Source organism: Gavialis gangeticus, unplaced genomic scaffold (assembly GCF_001723915.1).
Source record: "Gavialis gangeticus isolate Ggan-Ray unplaced genomic scaffold, GavGan_comp1, whole genome shotgun sequence".
NCBI classification, from domain to species: domain Eukaryota; kingdom Metazoa; phylum Chordata; order Crocodylia; family Gavialidae; genus Gavialis; species Gavialis gangeticus.
Window position 1 is genome coordinate 34,834,431 of NW_017728996.1, and position 20,380 is coordinate 34,854,810.

The 20,380-nt window shown below is 40.1% G+C and overlaps 1 protein-coding gene across 5 annotated transcripts in view; it reads left to right on the top strand.

Moving 5' to 3' along the window:
- RNF111 (ring finger protein 111) overlaps nucleotides 1-20,380 on the top strand; it is an 86,621-nt gene that overhangs the window by 52,239 nt on the left and 14,002 nt on the right. For 3 of the 5 annotated variants that reach the window (XM_019504310.1, XM_019504312.1, XM_019504314.1), the window contains exons 4-9: nucleotides 1,914-2,111; nucleotides 4,595-4,914; nucleotides 5,930-6,185; nucleotides 7,981-8,332; nucleotides 10,218-10,343; nucleotides 12,212-12,338. In XM_019504310.1, coding sequence (XP_019359855.1) covers nucleotides 1,914-2,111; nucleotides 4,595-4,914; nucleotides 5,930-6,185; nucleotides 7,981-8,332; nucleotides 10,218-10,343; nucleotides 12,212-12,338 — 1,379 coding nt within the window. The remainder of the gene's footprint in view (nucleotides 1-1,913; nucleotides 2,112-4,594; nucleotides 4,915-5,929; nucleotides 6,186-7,980; nucleotides 8,333-10,217; nucleotides 10,344-12,211; nucleotides 12,339-20,380) is intronic. The other 2 variants (XM_019504311.1, XM_019504313.1) reach the window with 1 other exon arrangement.

Genomic DNA, 20,380 nt, shown 5'->3' on the forward strand with positions numbered 1-20,380 from the left:
ACTTCACGGTCAGGGCGGCTAGGATCTGGAACCAACTTCCAGGAGAAGTGGTGCTGGCTTCTACCCTGGGGGTCTTTAAGAGGAGGCTAGATGAACACCTTGCTGGGGTCGTTTGACCCCAGTACTATTTCCTGCCATGGCAGGGGGTTGGACTCCATGATCTACTCAGGTCCCTTCCAACCCTAGGAACTATGAAACTATGAAACACAGTTAGTGCAATAAAGCAAGGCATAAGCCACAAAATTAATACACAAAATACATGTAATAGCTTTGTGCCTGGTTCCCATAGCACTTTAAATTGTATATGTGGCCAGGTATCAGCTGACTGGGGCTCCCAGCCTCAGAGACTCATGAAACCCTTGACTGATGTGCCCCCTGAGGCTGCAAGCATTGATCAGCTGACTACCACCCCCAGCTTCAGGCGTATTTCAGATTCAGGCTCTCTGGCGTGCCCCTGAGGTGAGGAGCCGCGATCACCTGCTGCTTCCAGCCTTGTGGGGCACATCCCTGATCCCACATTCTCACCTCCTGTCATACATGGGTAGCACAGCAGGAGATGTGATGGTTGGGATTGCAAATCAGATTTCGTAATTGAACATTTGTGAGGAATCAAAGTGCCCTATAGCCATCACTCATGGAAAAAAGAACAAGAGATTTTTCCTAAACACTTTTCCCAGAACTTCTGCTTGTAAATAAAACTCATACCAAGCAGCATCCACAGAATACTAAATGCTAACAAATGTGTATACCAAACTTTAATCAATATATTTGAAAAGCTCATGAGTGTTGGGACTTTGAAAAATCCCACATACTCCTTCCTTAACAAAATGCTGATTTAATCATTAAATTTTAAAGAGAAATGTTAAACAGCAAATATTTTATCTCAAAATTATAACTTTATCGTAATAAAAATACCAAATATCTCTCTCTTCTGACAACCCAACAGAGACTTTGTAAATAGGTCAGGTTGCTTCAGCTGTTCTCCCATTTTCTTTCATTCTGATTCATAGAGACCTGTCATGAGACACTAGACAGTTATTAGAGAGAAAAATTTGAAACTCTAAAACAAGCCAGCCTTTGATCTTAAGTTAGACTTGAATCGTGTTAGTGTGCATCTCTTAGTCTTTTAATCCACTGCAGTTGCACAATGAAAAGCATGCTTTATCTAACCTGCCTGTTTTACTTTCTTCCCCAAATTAATCCAGTAAAAGGTGGCATCTACTCTTGTGTTTACTGTGCTAGACTGATGTATTCATTTTTAGCATAAATACAGTAACTAAGTTTCAGTGTTTATTTGCAAGCTGGAGATCAGGTTTGTTTTGGTTTCTCTTTTTTAGTATGTCAAGTCAGGAATTACTGAATTCATGTAAAGAACATCTAAGATGTTTCCATGCATTTTGGAAAACCATGGGCTCAGTTTGCCAAGTTTGCTGCTTTTTCATGTGCGTTAAATGTGTTCTGTGAGGTATAATTAATCATATATTGTTTGCTTACGGATGTTTGACAAACAGTATTGTAAGCATGTGAGCCACTGTTTGCCTCATCAACTACCAGAATGATTTGATTTCTTTTCTATTTATGTCTAACTATGGGCAAGTAAATAAAGCTTTGTGTGGTTTGTGAAATCATTTAATATTGACTCTTAAAGTGTGACTTGACTAAAAAGTAGGAGGATACTGAATTTTAAACCTGTTCTTAATTTGGAGTTTTTGTGCTTGTGGTGGAAACAGGATTTACTTTGACATTTTATGTCTCATTAGCCCCTTTGTTCAGTCTTTCTCAACATCTGGTAGAAATGGGTTCCAAACTGTCCTTCAGGATAACAAGTTATGAAAAACTGAATGTTTTGAACTTGAAAAGGCTCTGATATTAGTGCGATCATGATGATCTCTCTCATTCCTACACTTCCGCAGAGCCCACAGTTGTGCCAACAACCTCAGCTCGAGTGGAATCCCAGGTTGTGAGCTCGACGTCCAGTACCAGTTCCAATACCTCTACCTCAGAGCAGGCCTCTGATGCAGCTTCAGGTGTCTCCAACATCCAGCCCTCTACAGTGTCAGAGGCTTCGACTACTCTTCCCAGTAGCAGCACTGCTGGGACTTCAGCTGGAGGTACAGAATAAGAAAAGAGAGTTTTCAAAGTCTGGGTGATAAGTTGCTTATTACTTGTGAGAATGTTTAGATCTGAATTTACCTTATTTAAAGCTATTTGCGCCTTTTGTCTTTGTGCAGATCCTTTTTAAAACAAAATAGCAAGTCAGAATTTTCCAGAGTAATACCCTGGTAGTGTCATGTTAATAACCTCTAGAGAGGATTTATGTCCCCTAATAAGTGCACTAGAGAAGAGATCTTTCGAAGTAGTTTACCAGATTAAAATAAGCCAATGCTGTCTCCTGCCTGTAGCAAAATATGAGGTCCTTAGTGCTGCTTGGCTCTGCCTGGAGCTTATTCATAGATTCATAGATTGTAAGGGGCTGGAAAGAGACCTCGGAAGATCATCGGGTCCAGCCCCCTGTACCAAGCAGGAAAGACAGCTGGGCATGTTAACTTTGTTGGACTTTAACTGTGTCCCAGCAAGCAACCCAGTTCCACAGAGATAAGTGAGGCCCAAGCTCACTTGTGGCCCCCAGACTGCCTTTTACAGCTACATGGGTATTTTCAGAGAGGTAGGATCCAGGTAAGAAGCCCAAATCCTTCTCTGGGAGTGAAGCCCCCTATCTCAGTGTGGAGAGGCATTCAAGAAATGTATATCTTATGGAAAGCTGAGGAGTTCTAAGGATTTCTTGACTTTATCCCTGTGAAGGTAGTAGGGCAGAGTGGCACCTTGGAAATTATCTAGTTCAGAGAGGCAAGAGCCTTCATAGGCAACAACCTATTTTCATAGCCTCTGACAATGGACTGGCAGAAAGAAAGGGTTTATATAGAAGAGAAAGAGACAGGAGGAGGGGACGCTTGTAAGCGGTAAAGAGGGACAGGTAGTTGTCTATAGCTCATGCCTCTGAACAAGTTAGTTCAGGGGTGGGCAAAATGTGGCCCGCGGTCCAGGTGTGCCCCACCAAGCCGTTCTGTCAGCCCGTGGGACCCCTAAACCATTAAAAAAATTAATATTAATCTGCCCTCGGCTGCGTGTCATGCGGCCCTCATTGGCTTGCCAAAACTCAGTAAGTAGCCCTCCGCCCAAAATAATTGCCTGCCCTGAGTTAGTTTCTAAGGTGCCATTGTCTTCTTCCTTCTGCCTTACTGCAGACTAACATGGTTAACCACCTTTCTGTCCTGCGGACTGCATCGTTGAATGATGATCTCTTCTCCCTAATAGGGGACTTGCATTTTCCATCATCTATTCTTCTCATGACATGTGGCTTATGAAGGGTGGAAGGTCTGATGTGTGCCTGCTCCTTTCTCTAGCTAAACAAAGACTCATTCAGCAGGGCCCAGGTGTAGCAGAGCTCTCCTTCTGTAGACCCCAACAGGGCACCCTTGTAGACAGCACAAATTTGGGGCTTTGCCTCTGCTTCACCGTACTGAATAGTGATGGGGGTCAAAATTGTGTAAAAAAACTAGAAAAATGCTCAGGTGGAAAGAGTTAGTAAAGTAAGTAAGGATCTATCTTGGAATAAGCATTAAAGTGGGGGTAAGGTTAATGAATTCATTAGCTTTTAGTGCTGGAGGCAAAAGACCTTAGTACCTTTTGCCAGACATGCTTAAAACCTGGAGATTGGAGAGTAAGTCAGAACTGTCCCCAGTTATAAGTACACCCAGTTCAGGGGCCCGCTAAATTTATGAAATATAAACAAACAGGAGGATAGATACCACCATTAGTAGTAGCTTAAGGAAAATTCATTACCTGAAGGAAATCTGTAGATTTATAGGGTATAATGTCATCAAGCACCAATCTGGTTTGACTTCCTCTAAAATACAGACTTTTGTATTTCACCCTGTTGAGCACAGTAACATTTTTGGCTAAAACACAGCTTCCTGGAGCACAACATTAGGTAGCACATAACAACTTGAAGCTCTTGAGGGGCAGGGAATGCTTTCTGTTTTCAGTATCTGTATGTTGTTTCTTCTATTCTAATCATAACCGAGCAGCTAACAACGTTCCTGTAAGGTGGAGGATGTACTGTCAATCCCAGTTTTATAGTTAGGGAACTGAAGCAAAGGCTAGCATTTTACCAAGGTTTCCAAATAATCTGGAGACAAAACAAGGAAATGCTGTGGGGTCTCCTTAGTTTCAGGTTAGCTCTTTCCTCTTCCTTTGTATAGTAGCTCATGTTCTGGTTTGTGGAGTAATATTCCAGTCACTCCAGTTCCTCTGACCATGTATATGAAAAGATCTAACTGAATAGTTAGCTTCAGAACGTTCATTATTCAAAATGTAAACTATTTTAATAGCCTTTTAAAATATTTAGTAAGCGTTACTTGTTCATGGGATATAATTTTCCTTGCTCTGGATAGGTAATTAATTGTTGTTTTATGGGTCCACATTTGATCAAATGGAAATATTACCCTTTCAGCCACCATGTACAGATACAATTTCTGTTTCACTGACTTTTTGTTTTCAACAACACTAAACTTGTTTAATTTCTTTCTTTAAGATGATGTAAGGAGAACTGCATCTAGCACTACACTGGAAACTGGCCCTCCTGCTATGCCAAGGTTACCATCATGCTGTCCACAACATTCTCCATGTGGAGGATCTTCACAGAATCATCATGCATTAGGACACCCTCACACAAGCTGTTTTCAGCAGCATGGCCACCACTTTCAGCACCATCACCACCACCACCATAATCCTCACCCAACTGTCCCACTGTCTCCTTCATTCAGTGACACCAGCTGCCCTGTTGAAAGGCCTCCTCCAGTGCCAGCGCCTTGTGGAGCAAGCAGTAGTTCTGGTGCCAGCTACCATGACCAGGCATGTTCAGTTTTTGTGATTGTTTTCACTTTGTTTTTAAGTGACATTTAAATGTATTATATAATCGAGTAAGATGCTACTTTGGGAGTTCATTTCTCATTGCCTTTAGTGAGCATTAGAAAAGGCACTTACGATAAGAAAATATAAAGCGTAAGTTCTGTTGAAAAATTTGAAAAGCAAACAAAATACCTTGTGTGTTAACTGTTGTCACTTGGTTATTTGGATGCCTGTCGTTGGCTTAATTTTTTTCCTGTTTTATTTAAAAAAAGAAAAAAAGAAAAAAATCACCATGGCTCCAAATACACTCCAGAGTCTTTATACCTTAGTGCATCCAGAAGCTTCTAGCAGTTTTCACCAATATGACCTGTAACCCCACGAGGTTACAGTGCATCAGTGGATAATTCAGCCATTACAGAGTCAAAAAATTGATTTAAAAAAATAGTACTTGGTGTATGGGCTTCAGTACTTCATTTTACATTAATTTTAAAATATTTTAAAGTTTAAAGTTCCTTTTAGCAATGACTCATTTGTACATTTAGAACTGCTGTTTTATACTCTGGTGACTGTACATTTAGAACCTATGATGATTTATTGCTATTAGGCATGTACATCAGGCACAACTAAGCAGAGTACTAGACCACCTGTCTCTATCTTGGCAAATGTGCAGTGTAACTTCTTTTTGGGCAATCAAATTAAAATTAGTACTTAGTAAGCCAGTTAAGGTACAATAGAACATATTGTAATTAAACTGGGGAACTCAAAGAAGAATGTGAACATCCTTATCCAATTCACCCTCCTTAATGGGGGCCAGTACATTTTATGAAATGTAAATAATCATATCTAAAGAACTTTAAAGTAGGGCTGCAAGAATGTTATCACTTAAATATTTATTTTGCAAAACATTGCTTTTGATGTAACACTTAAAGGGGGATGGGGGGAGGGCTTGTTTTAAAATATATGAAGAACTGCTTGAAAACAAGGCAGGCTTTTTTTGTTTTGTGTTTTTTTTGTACAGCAGGCTCTGCCAGTGGACTTAAGCAACAATGGTATAAGAAGTCATGGAAGTGGTGCTTTCCATGGAGCATCAGCATTTGACCCATGCTGTCCTGGTTCTTCATCTCGAACTGCAATCTATGGGCATCAGGCTAGTGCTGGCCCAAGCCAGCCAATAACAATAGATGGATATGGATCAAGCATGGTTGCACAACCCCAGCCCCAGCCTCCTCCACAGGCTTCTCTCTCATCCTGTCGACACTATATGCATTCTCCTTGTAAGTACAGTGTTTTATTTAAAAAATAGAACTTTGTGAAATATGGGAAAGTAAAACATGGCAGCATTGGTTGTTTTAAGGTTTTACCATCCACTTTGATTTTTAGCTTCAGAAATGGCATTCTTGCATTCTACACTATAGAATGTTTTAGGCTTAGTAAACTGTCCGAGTCCTTCTAAAAATCCTTCCAGCACAGAAAAATTGAAAGGGGGGAAGGATCCAGTCTCTCTTGCTTTGTGCATTTTCTAGGGTAGTACTTTTTTTGTTTGTTTATGAATTAATTCCCTGCCTTTTCAGATATTAGCTTTATTTATAAATTGTTGTGGGTTGAGCTTGAAATAGTGAAAAGTTCCTTTTGTTGCTATTTTGTTGAGTAGCAATCCTTCTTTTGTTATTTTAAAAACTTTTAAGCTTGTATACAGTGATGTGGAAAACCATTTGTATTTGAGATATTAAGAACTGAATGTTTGGTTATGCAAAGTGATGCATAGAACATCATTTTATTTTGGCTTACTGTTCATTGGAATCCTGACACATTAAATCTAAATTATACTAAAGTCATATCAAGAGCTTTGACACACTTGCTTCTCTCTCTTGCTATTTTAATTGTTCACTTTCTGATACAGTGAATATTGGATGCTACTTTCTCTTGCTGTGTATCTCAGCTTTTGTTAAGAGATTGGTGGCCCTTATGCACTCAGTTCCTGCTAAGGATGTGGTTTCCTCCATTATTGACTGATTGATTTAGTATGATATCTTTTACTTTGGTCCTAGTGTTGCAACAAGCTCCACTTGGGCAGGCTTAGATGTAGGTTACCATACCATACCATACCATCTCTAAACATGCAGGATCTACCTGTATGGCAGTTGCTGCAGGATTTGAACATCTGGGCCTTTTCTTAGCTACCACTTCGCTTCTCACAAAATTTCAGTTTAAAATAATGGGTTTGATAATTTCTTTTGAAGATATTATACATAATTAAGTCCTCCTTGTAAGGACTGTGCTGTCTGAAGGGCAACATAATGAGCATTTACATGTCAGTTGAGGTTGCCAGAGGACTTCCTTTCCTATAACACTGGTAACTGTTACACTTTGAGAGCAGCAGGTAAAGCAAACTTGTTAAGAGATGTTAGCTTTGGGGGGTTTTTTGTTTTTGTTTTAAGTGATGAGTACAGCTAAGAACTAGCACTGCATGGTGTTATTTATGCATTGGTGCACAAAACAAAATTCCTTCTCTCCCATTCCTATTTATATTGTGAGTATTACGGATAATTTAAGAAGAAAAGGCTTGCATCATCCCACTAGTCCTGATGTGGTGTATTTGGATTTCTTCCAGACATTTCCTTTTTTACCATATTAGCGAGTACTTTTTTGGGTATTTCCCCCCCACACACACACACACACCCATCTTTCCTCTGTAATGGATGCCCATTGGCTTTTGTGGTCTTCCACCTCCACTAGGCAAATCCTATGAAATTTGACTTTCTGGTTTTGATTTTGTTCATTAAGGTTGTTAGGGCACTTTGTCGTTTCTCTCACTTCAGTGAATTTGAGACAGCATTCATTGTTAATTCTGGCATTAACTACGCAATAATAATGGTCAAAAGCTAACTATTCCTATAATGATAACGTTATTATAAGTGAGGATGTAGCTGTGATAAGATAAATGATAAAGAAATTTGTGTAACATAGTTGAGTATAATACAACAATGATGTGAAACAATTTTGGTTTCTTATACACTTACTCAATAAATTTATGTAATAGATTGAAAATGGTCAATGTTTTTATTCCAGATGCTTCTTTGACTAGACCTCTTCATCATCAAGCTTCCGCATGTCCTCACTCTCATGGAAACCCACCTCCTCAACCCCAGCCACCACCTCAAGTGGATTATGTTATCCCACATCCAGTGCATCCTTTCCATCCTTCAATTTCCACTCATGCATCTTCTCATCCTGTACCACCACCTCCACCAACTCACCCTTTAGCAAATGCAGCTGCTCCAATTCCACAGCATCTTCCAGCTACACACCAGCCTATTTCCCATCACATCCCTGCAACAGCACCTTCAGCACAGAGGCTGCATCCTCATGAAATGATCCAGAGGATGGAAGTCCAGAGAAGAAGAATGATGCAGCATCCAACGTATGTTATAAATGTCCTGAAACAGTAACTAAATGCTTAATTCATTCCCCTCAGGTTTGTAAAATGCTGCATGTGACTCTCGGTTGTAATTGCATGGCTAGATGACCATCAGAATGAAACCCTGGTAAGAAGGGGACCTCTATTGCATACCGCAGCTGCTGACTGAGTGTTAGGGTTGAACCTGTCCCCTTACCTCTCAAAGTTCCCTCTCCAGATAAGGTCACTGGTACACTGGAAGGAACATTATTGCTTTTGTTGCCCATGCTTTATCTGTCCTGGGAATACATGGGGTTTGTTTTTCAGGTCAAGCAATTCTGAATGTTACTGTCATTATTATTATGAATGCTTAATGTTAGTTTTCAAATATACTATAATTAGAACTATCACTCATTGCTGCTGTTAGCTACATTTAACTCACTCTGGCCAGCTTCCCAGCACATCCTTAAACTTGTTTCCACTGTAGAAATTGGCAAGGTTCTCTTTATACATTGTCACTTAAAAAACCAAATTAACAGCTTACTACCAGAAGTGATTTATATGGTCAGATTTATAGAAGAAATTTAGATATGTTATTTAAATAACTTAATTTCCAGGTACATTGAAACAAATGTTAGGAGTAGGAATTATTTGACTGTTTCCACAGGAAGGAGCTGGACAGTGTGGTAGTTGGATTATCTTTGAAACCCATTATCTTTGAAAACTTGTGGTGATTGGGAGAGGTCTCAGATATAGGAAAAAGGCAAATGTAGTGTCCATCTTTAAGAAAAGGAAGAAAGAGGATCTAGATACTATCCTGAGGTACCTTCCAAACCTAATTTTCTATGATTCTGTGAATATGTACCCGGGTCTACAGTTATTCTGGATCCACATTAATCATTTTAAGAAATTGCCCTAAGGCTGTGGACAGATAAGTTACAGATTTAAAATGGAAGAGGGACTTTCTGCTCACATGCATATATCATCTGATCAGCTGCAAGTGTTCTATGTATGTTTCTATCCCACAGTAAATAGAAGGTAAATCAGGAAAGGTTACCTTAAAATTAGAGCTGCTAAATTACCTTGTTTCACCTATCATTTGCAGAGGAGAGTGGGTATGTAAAACAGTTACAACAGATCAGTTTGAAACATGACACATCCCAGCCCTCTAAATAGGTATAATTGTTAGCTTTATTCGTATCCTTAGTATTTTCTTATAATACTTTATTAAAATTTTTAAAGAGAACATGTCACCAAAGCTGCTGTTTTAATGTTAAACTAAACTAAAAATAAATGCAGTTAGCAAACAAATATCAAACCTAGGTCAAATGAGTCATTTAATGTCAACAGTAGTTTAGAATTAAAGCCAAATATAAATTAATCAACAATTTATTTTTTAAAGATAACAGTTACAAATTCTAAAAAGTATTTTGAGAAGGTGGCTGCTTGGTTGTGAAACCCGACTAAAGAATTCTTATAAATTCTAATCAAATCTGATTTTGAGCAGTTAAAGTTAATGCCAAAGCCAAATTATCTAATGCCTTGAACCACAGCTTTCGATTTAAATAAGTTAGTTGTCTCAAATATGTGTCAGGGGTAACATTTTCCTTCCCCTCCCAAACTCATTACAATACATAGTCATGTCTTCTAGATGATTATATAATTGTAGACTGAAGATTTTTACTCAGTACATCATGCTGGCAGTGTTTTCCAGTTCACAAATTAGGCATGAAAGATGATTCCTAATTAATACCTAGCTTTTTGAATGACCATTGTCTGGATTTCAGATATCAGATCAGTCCAAAAGTGGTTTATATATGACAAATGTTTTTGTTAATGGGTGGATAATCTCAATATGAGTAAATTAGATCTTCTATGTTTCTTACTTGGTGTTCTTCTGTTATCTTAGACGTGCACATGAACGGCCTCCTCCACATCCTCACCGAATGCATCCCAATTATGGTCATGGCCACCATATTCATGTGCCTCAGACTATGTCCTCCCATCCTCGACAAGCTCCAGAGAGGTCTGCATGGTTAGTACTTTAATTACTCTGGTGTGTCCTATGGCTCTTTAGGTGCTAATTTATTGGTATATATCTTATGTTCATTGTGAGAATGATATTAATCATGCTATCTGTGTCTTAGTTTAATAAACTATGTACAGGAGAAAATCCTTAAAGATAAGAGATCTCTTTAAAATGCCACTTTTAAAACTCACTACTTCAACGTTATTTGCATCTATTTTATAAATCATTGCAAGTTTCTGCCACTACTTTAAAAATATGCATGTGTGATTGAATTAATTTGGTTCCAGCTATTGCAATGAATTCTGAACCTGAATGTTGCTGCAAAGGTATTTTTTTACAAAGAACATTTTTCAAGTTAAAGGTGCAGACCTTATTTAAGCTATTAGTTATTGTAGGTTCAATCTGGTGTATGTATGAACTTTTTTATTATTAATTCAAAGACATTTGCATCTGATATGGTTCTTTACATGGATCTTTACTCCTAGGACCTTATGGTATCAAAAGTGCTGGAAAGTTCTAGAAATATAAAAAATGGGTTTGAGCCACTAAGAACAAAATCTGTTGCTGAAATGATTAACAATAAACTGCAGAGCCATTGTTTTGAGGAAAACATAACATCCTAAATTATTAATAGAGTTGGTGTGCCTAACACATGATTCCTATGATGACAGTTAAGCTTCTACGTATTTGTTAATTTATTTTTGCTGATTTAAAAAAAAAGTTTTAAGCCAGCTTCTTAGCCATAAATGCAGTCTGGGAAATGGTGATGTTAGTAAGAACTGGTTTAATGGAAAAGACTTAATTAGTCTATCTTGGGCATGCCTACATGTGCATTGAGGCACGCCTAAATTTTAATGCGCATTTAATGCGCATTAAAACAATTTAAGTTCATGTCTACATGTGCACACATTAAAGTACATTAATGTGGTGCACGCAGGGTGACATGGGACCAAATTTAGTCCAAAGTCAGTCCATACACAGTATTAATATGCCTTAACACATCTGAACTTGTGTTAATGATCTTTAGCTATTTGTGCCTAGATTTGATACCTGCTTTTGCAGGTGTCAAATTTAGGCATGAATAGCCTAAAATTGCCATTTTTAAGGCACATTAAGAGCATGCACATGTAGACACTGGGGGTGCACTGATAAAGATTTTCTTGACCGATACCGATGGCCGATTATTAACTAGCCATATCAGCCAATACCAATCTGATAGCCAATTTACACTAATGCAGCCCAGCAGCTTGGAGAGAACAGCCTCCTGCTGGTAAGTCTGTGGGAGGGGAAGGGGCATGGGGGAGGGAAGGGGTGTGAGGGACGGCCGATCGAGATCCCCATGATGAGGGAGGGAATGGGGCAGGGGCTTCCTAGCAAAGGTGGTGAATGCAACCCCCCCCCCCCACCATGTCCCCCAGATGAGCTGCCTGTAGCTCTGTCCCACTCCTGGGGTCACATTGACTGCCCTGGCTGGGCAGTCTCTGCCCCGTTCGTCCCTCTCCCCTTTCCCCCTCACAGACCTATATGCTGGACACTGCTCTCTCAGCTGGCGGGCTGCATTCCTGGCTGTGTGCATGCATGTGGCATTTGTTGGTGACAGTATTGGCTACACTGGCCAAGAAAAGCTAATTGCCAGTAACGTTAATTTTTTTTTTATTGGTGCTAATCTGATATATGACTTATATATTGGTGCACCTCTAGTAGACACGCACCCTTAATGCGCCTTAAATTGAGCTAAAGCACCTTAAATTGTCATGTGTAGATGCCCCCCTAGTGTCTTAATTTTTCTGAGCATCTAATTCCCAGAGCATTGGAGTTGTGTCTGGGGGCAAGACGTAACTGTTTTAAAATGTTACATTTTGCTTCTGTGACAGGGAACTAGGAATTGAAGCTGGAGTGACTGCAGCCACTTACCCACCAGGCCCATTGCACCCTCATTTGGCCCATTACCATGCACCTCCTCGACTTCATCACTTACAAATAGGGGCTCTTCCTTTAATGGTAAGATCATTTATGGTAGTTATGTACTACCTGCATGTCGTAAAGCATATCTCCTCCTTCATGCAAGGTGTGTTGCTTTTAAATTGGATTGGTAGGAACTATTGGGAAAGTTACGTATTGGACTGAACAAATGAAGAAAGATTTACTTTATTGATTCTGTTTATGATGCTCCATGGAAAGCTAGAACAAATAAAATAAGTTTAGGACGCTAACATTTCAACTTCAGCCTTGTAAAATGGAAGACATCTGAATGAAATTGCCTCTTGCATAATAATGCATTGACCCTCTGCATCTGATTTTTAAAAGTTCAGGTCCTGCTGTAACCAGCTTCAGAGTACTAATGTTTTAACTTACCAAACAGTATGCAAGAAATTAGTATTGATGTTTATTTTAGATTTCACCTTACAGCACAGTAGGAGTTTATATACATGTAATTGTTTCAAGATAACATTGAATATCAAATGAACCAGTTCTTTATAATGAACATCTTTTAAAATGGAGGTTAAGTACATAATTTATGTTCAAGGGCACAGGGAAGCCAAAATATTGGTGATGGAACATACTTTCCCTTGTTTTGCTAAATTACGAATTTATCCTATGTGAAGAGATTCAGGGAAATTAACCCAAATCAACTAACAGCATGACTTTAAAGTGGTTTGATTAAACTGCACTAAATCTCCAAGTGGAAACTCTTATTCTGAATTAAAATGGCCTTAATCCAGTTTCATTTAATATGTTTTGGAAATGAATTTAACTAAACCGAAGCAAATCTCCATACAGGATTTTTAAGGATATTGTTTGAGCCACATAGGTGTGATAAATTAGTCTGAATTGAGTGTCTGTGTGTAGACAAGCTCTAGAATAGCTATTACCATACAGATTCTGATTTTTACTATATAAAGTGCATCTTCTCTACCATGTACAAAAATAAAGGCTAGGGGCAAGTTATAAACCTGCAGCCTCTTGGATGAATAGTTTTGCACTTTTTATAATTTGTTTGTACATTGCTTTACTTTTTGCTAGTTAGTTAACATGGCAAAACATCTCCCAGTACCTTAAAGACATTTCAGTTTCTGTTATATTGTTGTACAGTTAGCACACCTTGCTGCAAACCTGTGCCTTGGAAATATTTGAAAATAAAGAATGATTAACTTCATGATTAGAGGAATCGCATCTTTGGAGCAGTCTCTATGTATTTCTGTATTTTAATATAGTTAAATAGCTTCTGGTCACTGTCAATTTAAGTGTGTTATGTTTTCATTTTTGTGTTGCACGAACCATCTGTGCAAATCCTAATTCTCGGTGTACTTACTAAATTAGGTCAGTTCTTCTTTGATAAGACAAAACTGGGTTTTTAATCTCACTCTCTTCCCCCCTTTTTATATTGGTACAGTATATAGGAAATAAACATTAATTATGAGTTGCTTTTAATACAGTTTCTTAATGCATATGGCCACTGTAATAGTCCAGCAAATTATATTAGCATCAGAAAGGAGTGAAATTCAGCTTCTTTGCATAGTTTTATAATAAAGTTGAAACAAAGATAACAAGTCTGTGTGGTGCAGTGTCTTTCTGACCTTGGAAGTCTTTCATCCCAAATCTTCAGAATTCAGATGGCTCTAGATTTTCATCACTTGGGGAGTGGTGGACATTTTACCAGATGTCATAAACTTGCTATGTACCTATTTTCACATGCATGTGAGATTTCACAGATCTGTGGCTTCAGGTAAAATGTCATTTTAGGGAGTGCATTGGACTCTTTTATAGGCTATTATGTTAACAACAGAGTAGGGGGAACTGTATACACTTAAGATTCTGGCTTCCACTCCATAGGTTTATAATAGGAATCTTTTGTGTCTGAAGGTCAGGGGTAAGACTTTCTCCATTCATGCATCGTGGTGTAGGGACAATTAAATGGAAAAGCTGTGGTTAATCCTGGGAAGGCTTTTTTGTTTTGTTTTACATAGAAAGCAATTAGCATGCCTTGAAGCGCAGTTATGTTCTTCCCGTTACCTTGTGGTGGTTAAGGAGGGAAAGCAGCACTTGTATCATTATGCCCTGGTATCTTTGGGGTCAACTGAGTCTTTCTCTGGCAGAAGACCAGTGGTTATAGTTAAGATTGTGAAACGAGCATTTAAAATTAATTCAGATCTCTTAAAAATGTGAAAGGAGAAGCACTGGTAAATGGTAAGCATGCCTTGAGTTCAGTGTCTATTGTGTAAGCATGTTCTTAAGAATTTTATGACATGGTTGTCATGAATGTAAAATTTCCTTTACTACTGTGTCTGCCACTAAACTTCAGTCACTTACAGCTGTTCCATTTATGTAAGAAGCTAGCTCCTTCCCTTCATACACTGGCTGAATTATATGCCAGAAGAGCTGCTAAGATTACTGCTTTCATTTGATTTGATTTTATTCTACAATCCCAATGAGACTTCAGGAATCGTTTGGGGTTATAAGCTATCATACTTCATGGTGCATGGTTGACCCCAGTTTCCTAGTGCGAAAAGTTAGGATTTTCATAGGCACGGCATATAAATCAGGGCTGGGCTTAGCGCTTGGCTGGCACGGTCCCATTCTGTGGGTGGTGCTGCCTGGGCTGCACCAGCCAAATGCTGAACCCAGCCCTGTCCCCTGTGAGCGGCGCTTGTCCCTGTCTCCGTCCCCTGTGAGCGGTGCATCTGCAGCCCAGTGCAGAGCTCTGTTGAGCGGCGCCAGGTGCACCAGGCTCCTGGTGCAGATGAAATAATCAAATTTCACTGTTCCAACTTCTTTTTTTAGGGAAGGCTCTGCTAAACAAATCACAATTCCTAAATTACTCATATCTTGGACCCATTTCTTTTGTAGACGTGATGGTGAATGAGAAACAGCATTTAACTGATTTGATTTCCTCTTGAATACACAGCAAAGGCCAGATCCTGTTCCACTTCCTGGGCTTCTACAATCGTATTCCATTCTGTTTGCATTTCTGAGAACCATTTCTTCTTGTAACATGTTCATCTTAGCCTTAAGACTTAACTCCCAAGAAATGAGGAAAAGATGGAGCCACAAACCTTTTTGCCCTAACAGTTTTTCAGAGACTTGAGCCAGGGTAGAATAGAATCACGTTTAAATACTTACGTCAGCTGAAACATCTAACTGTTTATGCTGATTAGAAAATAGATTAGTACCTCTGTGATTCTCTCAACAATAAGAAATTATTGATACTGCCACTTTAGCAGTGCCATGTCAACACTTAGCCACTTTGTCTGAATGGGCTCATTTAGATGCTGCTCTCTATGCAATAATGTCTGGCTGCTATTCTGCCTATAAACATCTCTTGTAGGGTGCTGCAGCCCTTTTGTACAATGTGAGGACGTGAAGGGTGAGGTAACTAGTGGGTTGCTTAGGTTGAAGTGCAATCACTATTTTAATGATACTTCACTTGAAGACTTTTTGATTAGATCCAGGTGATTTTAGTTTAAATAATAATTTGTTTTATTATTTTGCATTTTTATGTTGACTTAGCTACATAAAAGTACATTCACTTTGACTAGCTACATAAAAATAAAACTACAATTTGCACACTTAACCTAAAATTTTACAACTTTATCGCATGTTAAAAACAGTCCTGATTTTCCTAATATAAAGGTGGCTTGCATTTCTAGGGGCTTTTTTAATGAGGGGGAGCAAGCTAGCCTTCTAGCTTTTAGGGCAGGGGTGGGCAAAGTCTGTCCCATGGACTGGATTAGGCCCATGGCAGACTCCCATTCCCCAGAAGCCACTGTGGCAGCAGCTCCTTTTGGTTGTTCCGTTGGACCCAGCCCTGCTGCTTGGGCATCCTGGCCCATCTTGCCCACACCCGCCACCTGGGGCACGACTGTGGGTGGCTGGGATGGGGCTGCGGCTGGAAGCAAGATGGGAGGGCAGAGTGAGGGAGGCCACGGGATCTTGGGAGGGCCAGGGCAGAGCCACGATCCGCTGCCCACACGCCCCTGCAATGAGCCTGAGTTCCGTGGCAAGGGCATGCAGGGAGTAGATCGCAGCTCTCCCTCAACTCTGGCTCCACATTGCCATGGTGGTGCAGCTGGTTCTGTTTGGAGATCCTTACTTGTCCCGGTTCAAGTGCCACACGTGTAGCTTGTAGGCCATGATGTTGAAGAAGTCAGGGTTCAAGTAGGACATCTCTTGTGGAACAGAAGTCTGATCTGATTTGGGCTAGCTTTGTGTATAGATCACAGAGAGACTGAGAAGTAATTGAAAGGATTTTTGTTGTTGTTGTTGTTTTTTATAGAATTGGATTTAGAGCTTCGTTACCCATTTTTAATATCCCTAATTAGAGTCTATCATTGGGACAAACTTCTTTTAGAGGTCACTGGAGTAGAAGTGCAGAGAAGCTTTGAGATGGCTGAAGTGTAGTCCAAGAACCTTTGGGAATTTTACATTCCTTCCTACTCTACCCTTAGACTGCAGTCTTGCCAAATTAGAAAAGACCACGCTATGGATTTATCTGGTCATATAGTGTTGCTATTTCACTCTGTTTAAGAACTTTTACAACAGTAGTTCTTGGCAGATCTTACCATCCCTGACAAACCTGCTGTTCTGTTACCTCCTTCTCTGTTGAGACTCAGCATTTGGATTCATCTGAGATGACCTAAATTGAGGCATTTCAGTATTTGAACTTTTTGCCCTCTGGGAGTGTGATTAAAAAAACCCCCAACAACACACAGAAGGGACCTTTTATTACTTCTGTGCCTTATAGATGTCTCTCTTTACGAGAAGTGCCAGAACACATCTTCCTGAGTGCTCTTCTGTGCCACAAGGATGTTCAGAACTACTGTTTTAAAGGGCTTTAATCTATTAGCTTATCAGCCAGTGATTCAGTCTTTAACGGTTACCTCTACCATTGTTAAATCTGTAAACAGACAGTGGCTTTCACTTTCTAGGAGCATAACTCTGTAGAGATTTTCAGGCAGGTCTTTGCTGTCATGGATGTCTCTCAAAATGTCATGAATGTTATTTATCATTTCTTTATGAACCTGTATATACAAATCTCTGTCAGCACTTGAAATTTTAGGAAGTCTAGTTTTAATTTTTACTCATGGAGGGTTGTCTTGGATTGTGATAAACTCAAACTAGTCATTAGATTGTGTCTGAAGTATCTAGATTAGCACACAAAGGTAACCTGTTGTTTGTTCATCATGGCTGATGTAGTAACCCAGCCTCTGTTCCTCCATTTGTTTAGGTAGTAGATAAACTTCATTACCTGAATGTCTGTGGATACCTATATTGCCATGTAACATGATCAGATTCACCAGTGATGGCTGCTGCCAGGAAAAAGGCAGATTAGCAGCTCTTGAAATATGCTGCAGGAAAAAGAGGTGAAGCAGATAAAAGTAGTTGTGTAAAAATTTGTTCCTAGCACAGTATTGCACTTGCAGCTCAACTGTGTGTAATGGGGACATGAGCAAACTTAACATGCATTTTGCAGTTTCTGGCCAGTCGATGTAGAGACTAAAAAGGTGACCCAAACACTTAAAAATGACAAATAGCAAGTAGGTATGATGTGGATCCCCATGACAAAGTAAGTTGCATTGGCCCTGGTGATCTGTTTAGTGTGCATTGTTGCAAGAGAACTTTGCCCTTCACTAAGGTGAAGATGAACTAGTAAGATGCACTTTTTTGGGGTCCAAGAATGCTAAAGCATGCAGTGTTAATAGTGGGCAGGCAGCAAGCTAGGATTCAGGTCAGTGAGACCATCCAGGGGTAACAGCTATGAAAAATTATAGAAACTTGCAAGGCAAGATGACGTTAGAAAGACTATGTGTACAGGCATTTTGCTGTTTCTCGCCCCCTCTTCTCTGTAAACCATTTACCTCCTTAGTTGAATGAATGAATGAATAAATAGTTGGTTTTGAAGAATCTGTTTTAGAATCCCTAATTTTGAATGAGCTGCTTTCACAGGTTTCTGCAGTAAAAGGGCTGATTGCCGTTAAACCCAGTTGTGCCTGTTATGTTAACATGGTTGGGAAGCAGGAGGGGTAGACAGTGCACTTAGAATGGTTGAGCTGCACGCTTTCACTCTTGAGAGATGAGAGAATCCAGGCTTGTTGCATATGGGGAGCATTCAGGAGGGACAGAGATGTCTGTAGTCAGGGCCATCCCTAAGACAGGGCAAAATTGGAGCGACCACCCCGGGCTCTCCGCTTTGGGTGCTCCACGGAGTCAGGCGGAGTGACTGTGGCTCCTCCTGCGGGGCCCGCCTGGAGCTGTAATCTCAGCCCCACGCCATGCAAGAAGAATGGAGACCCCCGCCACCCCCTGTTATTGGGGGTACCACGGTCCTGCGCAATATTAAGGGGGCCCTGCACAGGCTGATTTGCTCTGGGCTCTGCACCCAGCTACAGTCGGCTCTGTCTGTAGTGCAGCCCACCTTTTGGCCATGACAGATGAGTTAATTCCATGTTTGCCTGCATACTGTTTCACTTTTTCCCAAAAAACAGATACTGGAAATTCAGGGGTGCATTATTTGTGAAGAAATATGGTAACAGCAGTTTCTGCTGCTTAGGTTTTGTCAGGGCAAAAGTGAAAAAAACATCTGGACAGTGTAGCTTTAAGTGGCTGTTAACTGACACATGATTGACAGGGAGCAGAAGAAGCAGGCTCTGCTCCCTGACTGCTGCTATTCACTCACTCACTACAAGGAAAGATGATGATTTTTTTTCTTCATTCTGCCTTTCAAAAACAAGTGCCGGATCTTATTCCAGGGGCATACTGTATGCAACAAAATGTGGTATTCCCTTTCCAAATTGAACTTAACACAACTGGGATGACTCCTCTGGCATTTCAGAGTCCCACTTCAGAAAAGGAAAGAAATCCAAATAAGCAAATGCATTTTCTTTTTCCTTGTGGATACCCAGAGTTGCATGATGCACTGTAACTGGGAAGTAGCCAGCAGTGCAGCACATCTCCCTATATGGGAGGCAGACTGGAAACATCAACAAAAAAACAAAAGGAACGAGGAGGATGAAGTGTTTCAGTCCTCCCCCGAAAGACAAGCAAGTGCCCTGCAGAATTTTGCCCGAAGGGACTTTTAGACACAAACATGTATTTAAGAAATAAAAGGACTGTGGAAGACCAACAGGCAAAGCTACTCGTGTAAACCCTTTGCCACTCTTGTCAGGAAATGACAGCACTCTTACTTGTGCATCATCACAGAAATAGGGATCTTCTTCTGGACAATTTAAGCCAGACTGTTTCCAGAGATGTATGGGATGCATGTATGAATGTTGTGCAGCACTGCTTGGGGTCACCTCTCTAATCTTAAAATTGCACCTGATCTTCATGTTTTTATGTAAACATCTTGAATGTACCAACTGCATCTTAAGCGTGAGGTTGTAAGCAATGTTTTTGGGCAGGGTGCCGGAAACACCCACAGCTTCTACTTGTAAGATGTTGGAGTGCCAGGGGTGGATGGCAGGGGAGTCATGAGGGGCCCAATCCTTTTGGGGGCAGTACAGCACTGGCCCCTTCCCCACTGTCCACCCCGAGGCACGTGCGCCAAGCAAAATGCCTTCGCATGCCACGTTCTGGCTCCTGTGCCAGGGGTTGCCTACCCCTTTCTCCTGTTTGTATAAGTTTGAAAACACAGAGGCATTAGTTCACTGTCCATGTAACTGAAAACCATAATTGAGCATAGAAAATTCCATGGCAAGCCAGTGGATCATCTGATCTGGGATAAAATTATTTGGAAGAATTCCAGATGGATAAAGCCTTGAGTCTAAATTTGCTCTAGAAAGCAAAATGTGATTGGTGTCAGGCCAGGATTCTCCGAGTTGTTGTTGCTTTGGAGCTCGGGAGGATCTGGAAATAAAAGCTGCTTCAGAGCAGGAGTGTTCAAAGCGATAAATGAAGAAACCTGAAAGTAGGCATTCAGACAACTTACCCTTTTGAGTTAATTTGACAATGCAAATATTTTTGTTTTAATTTTTATACATATGGCTGACATCCTTAGTGACCTATAGGCTTTTTTTTTTTTTTTTTTTTTTTTTTTTAAAAAAGGG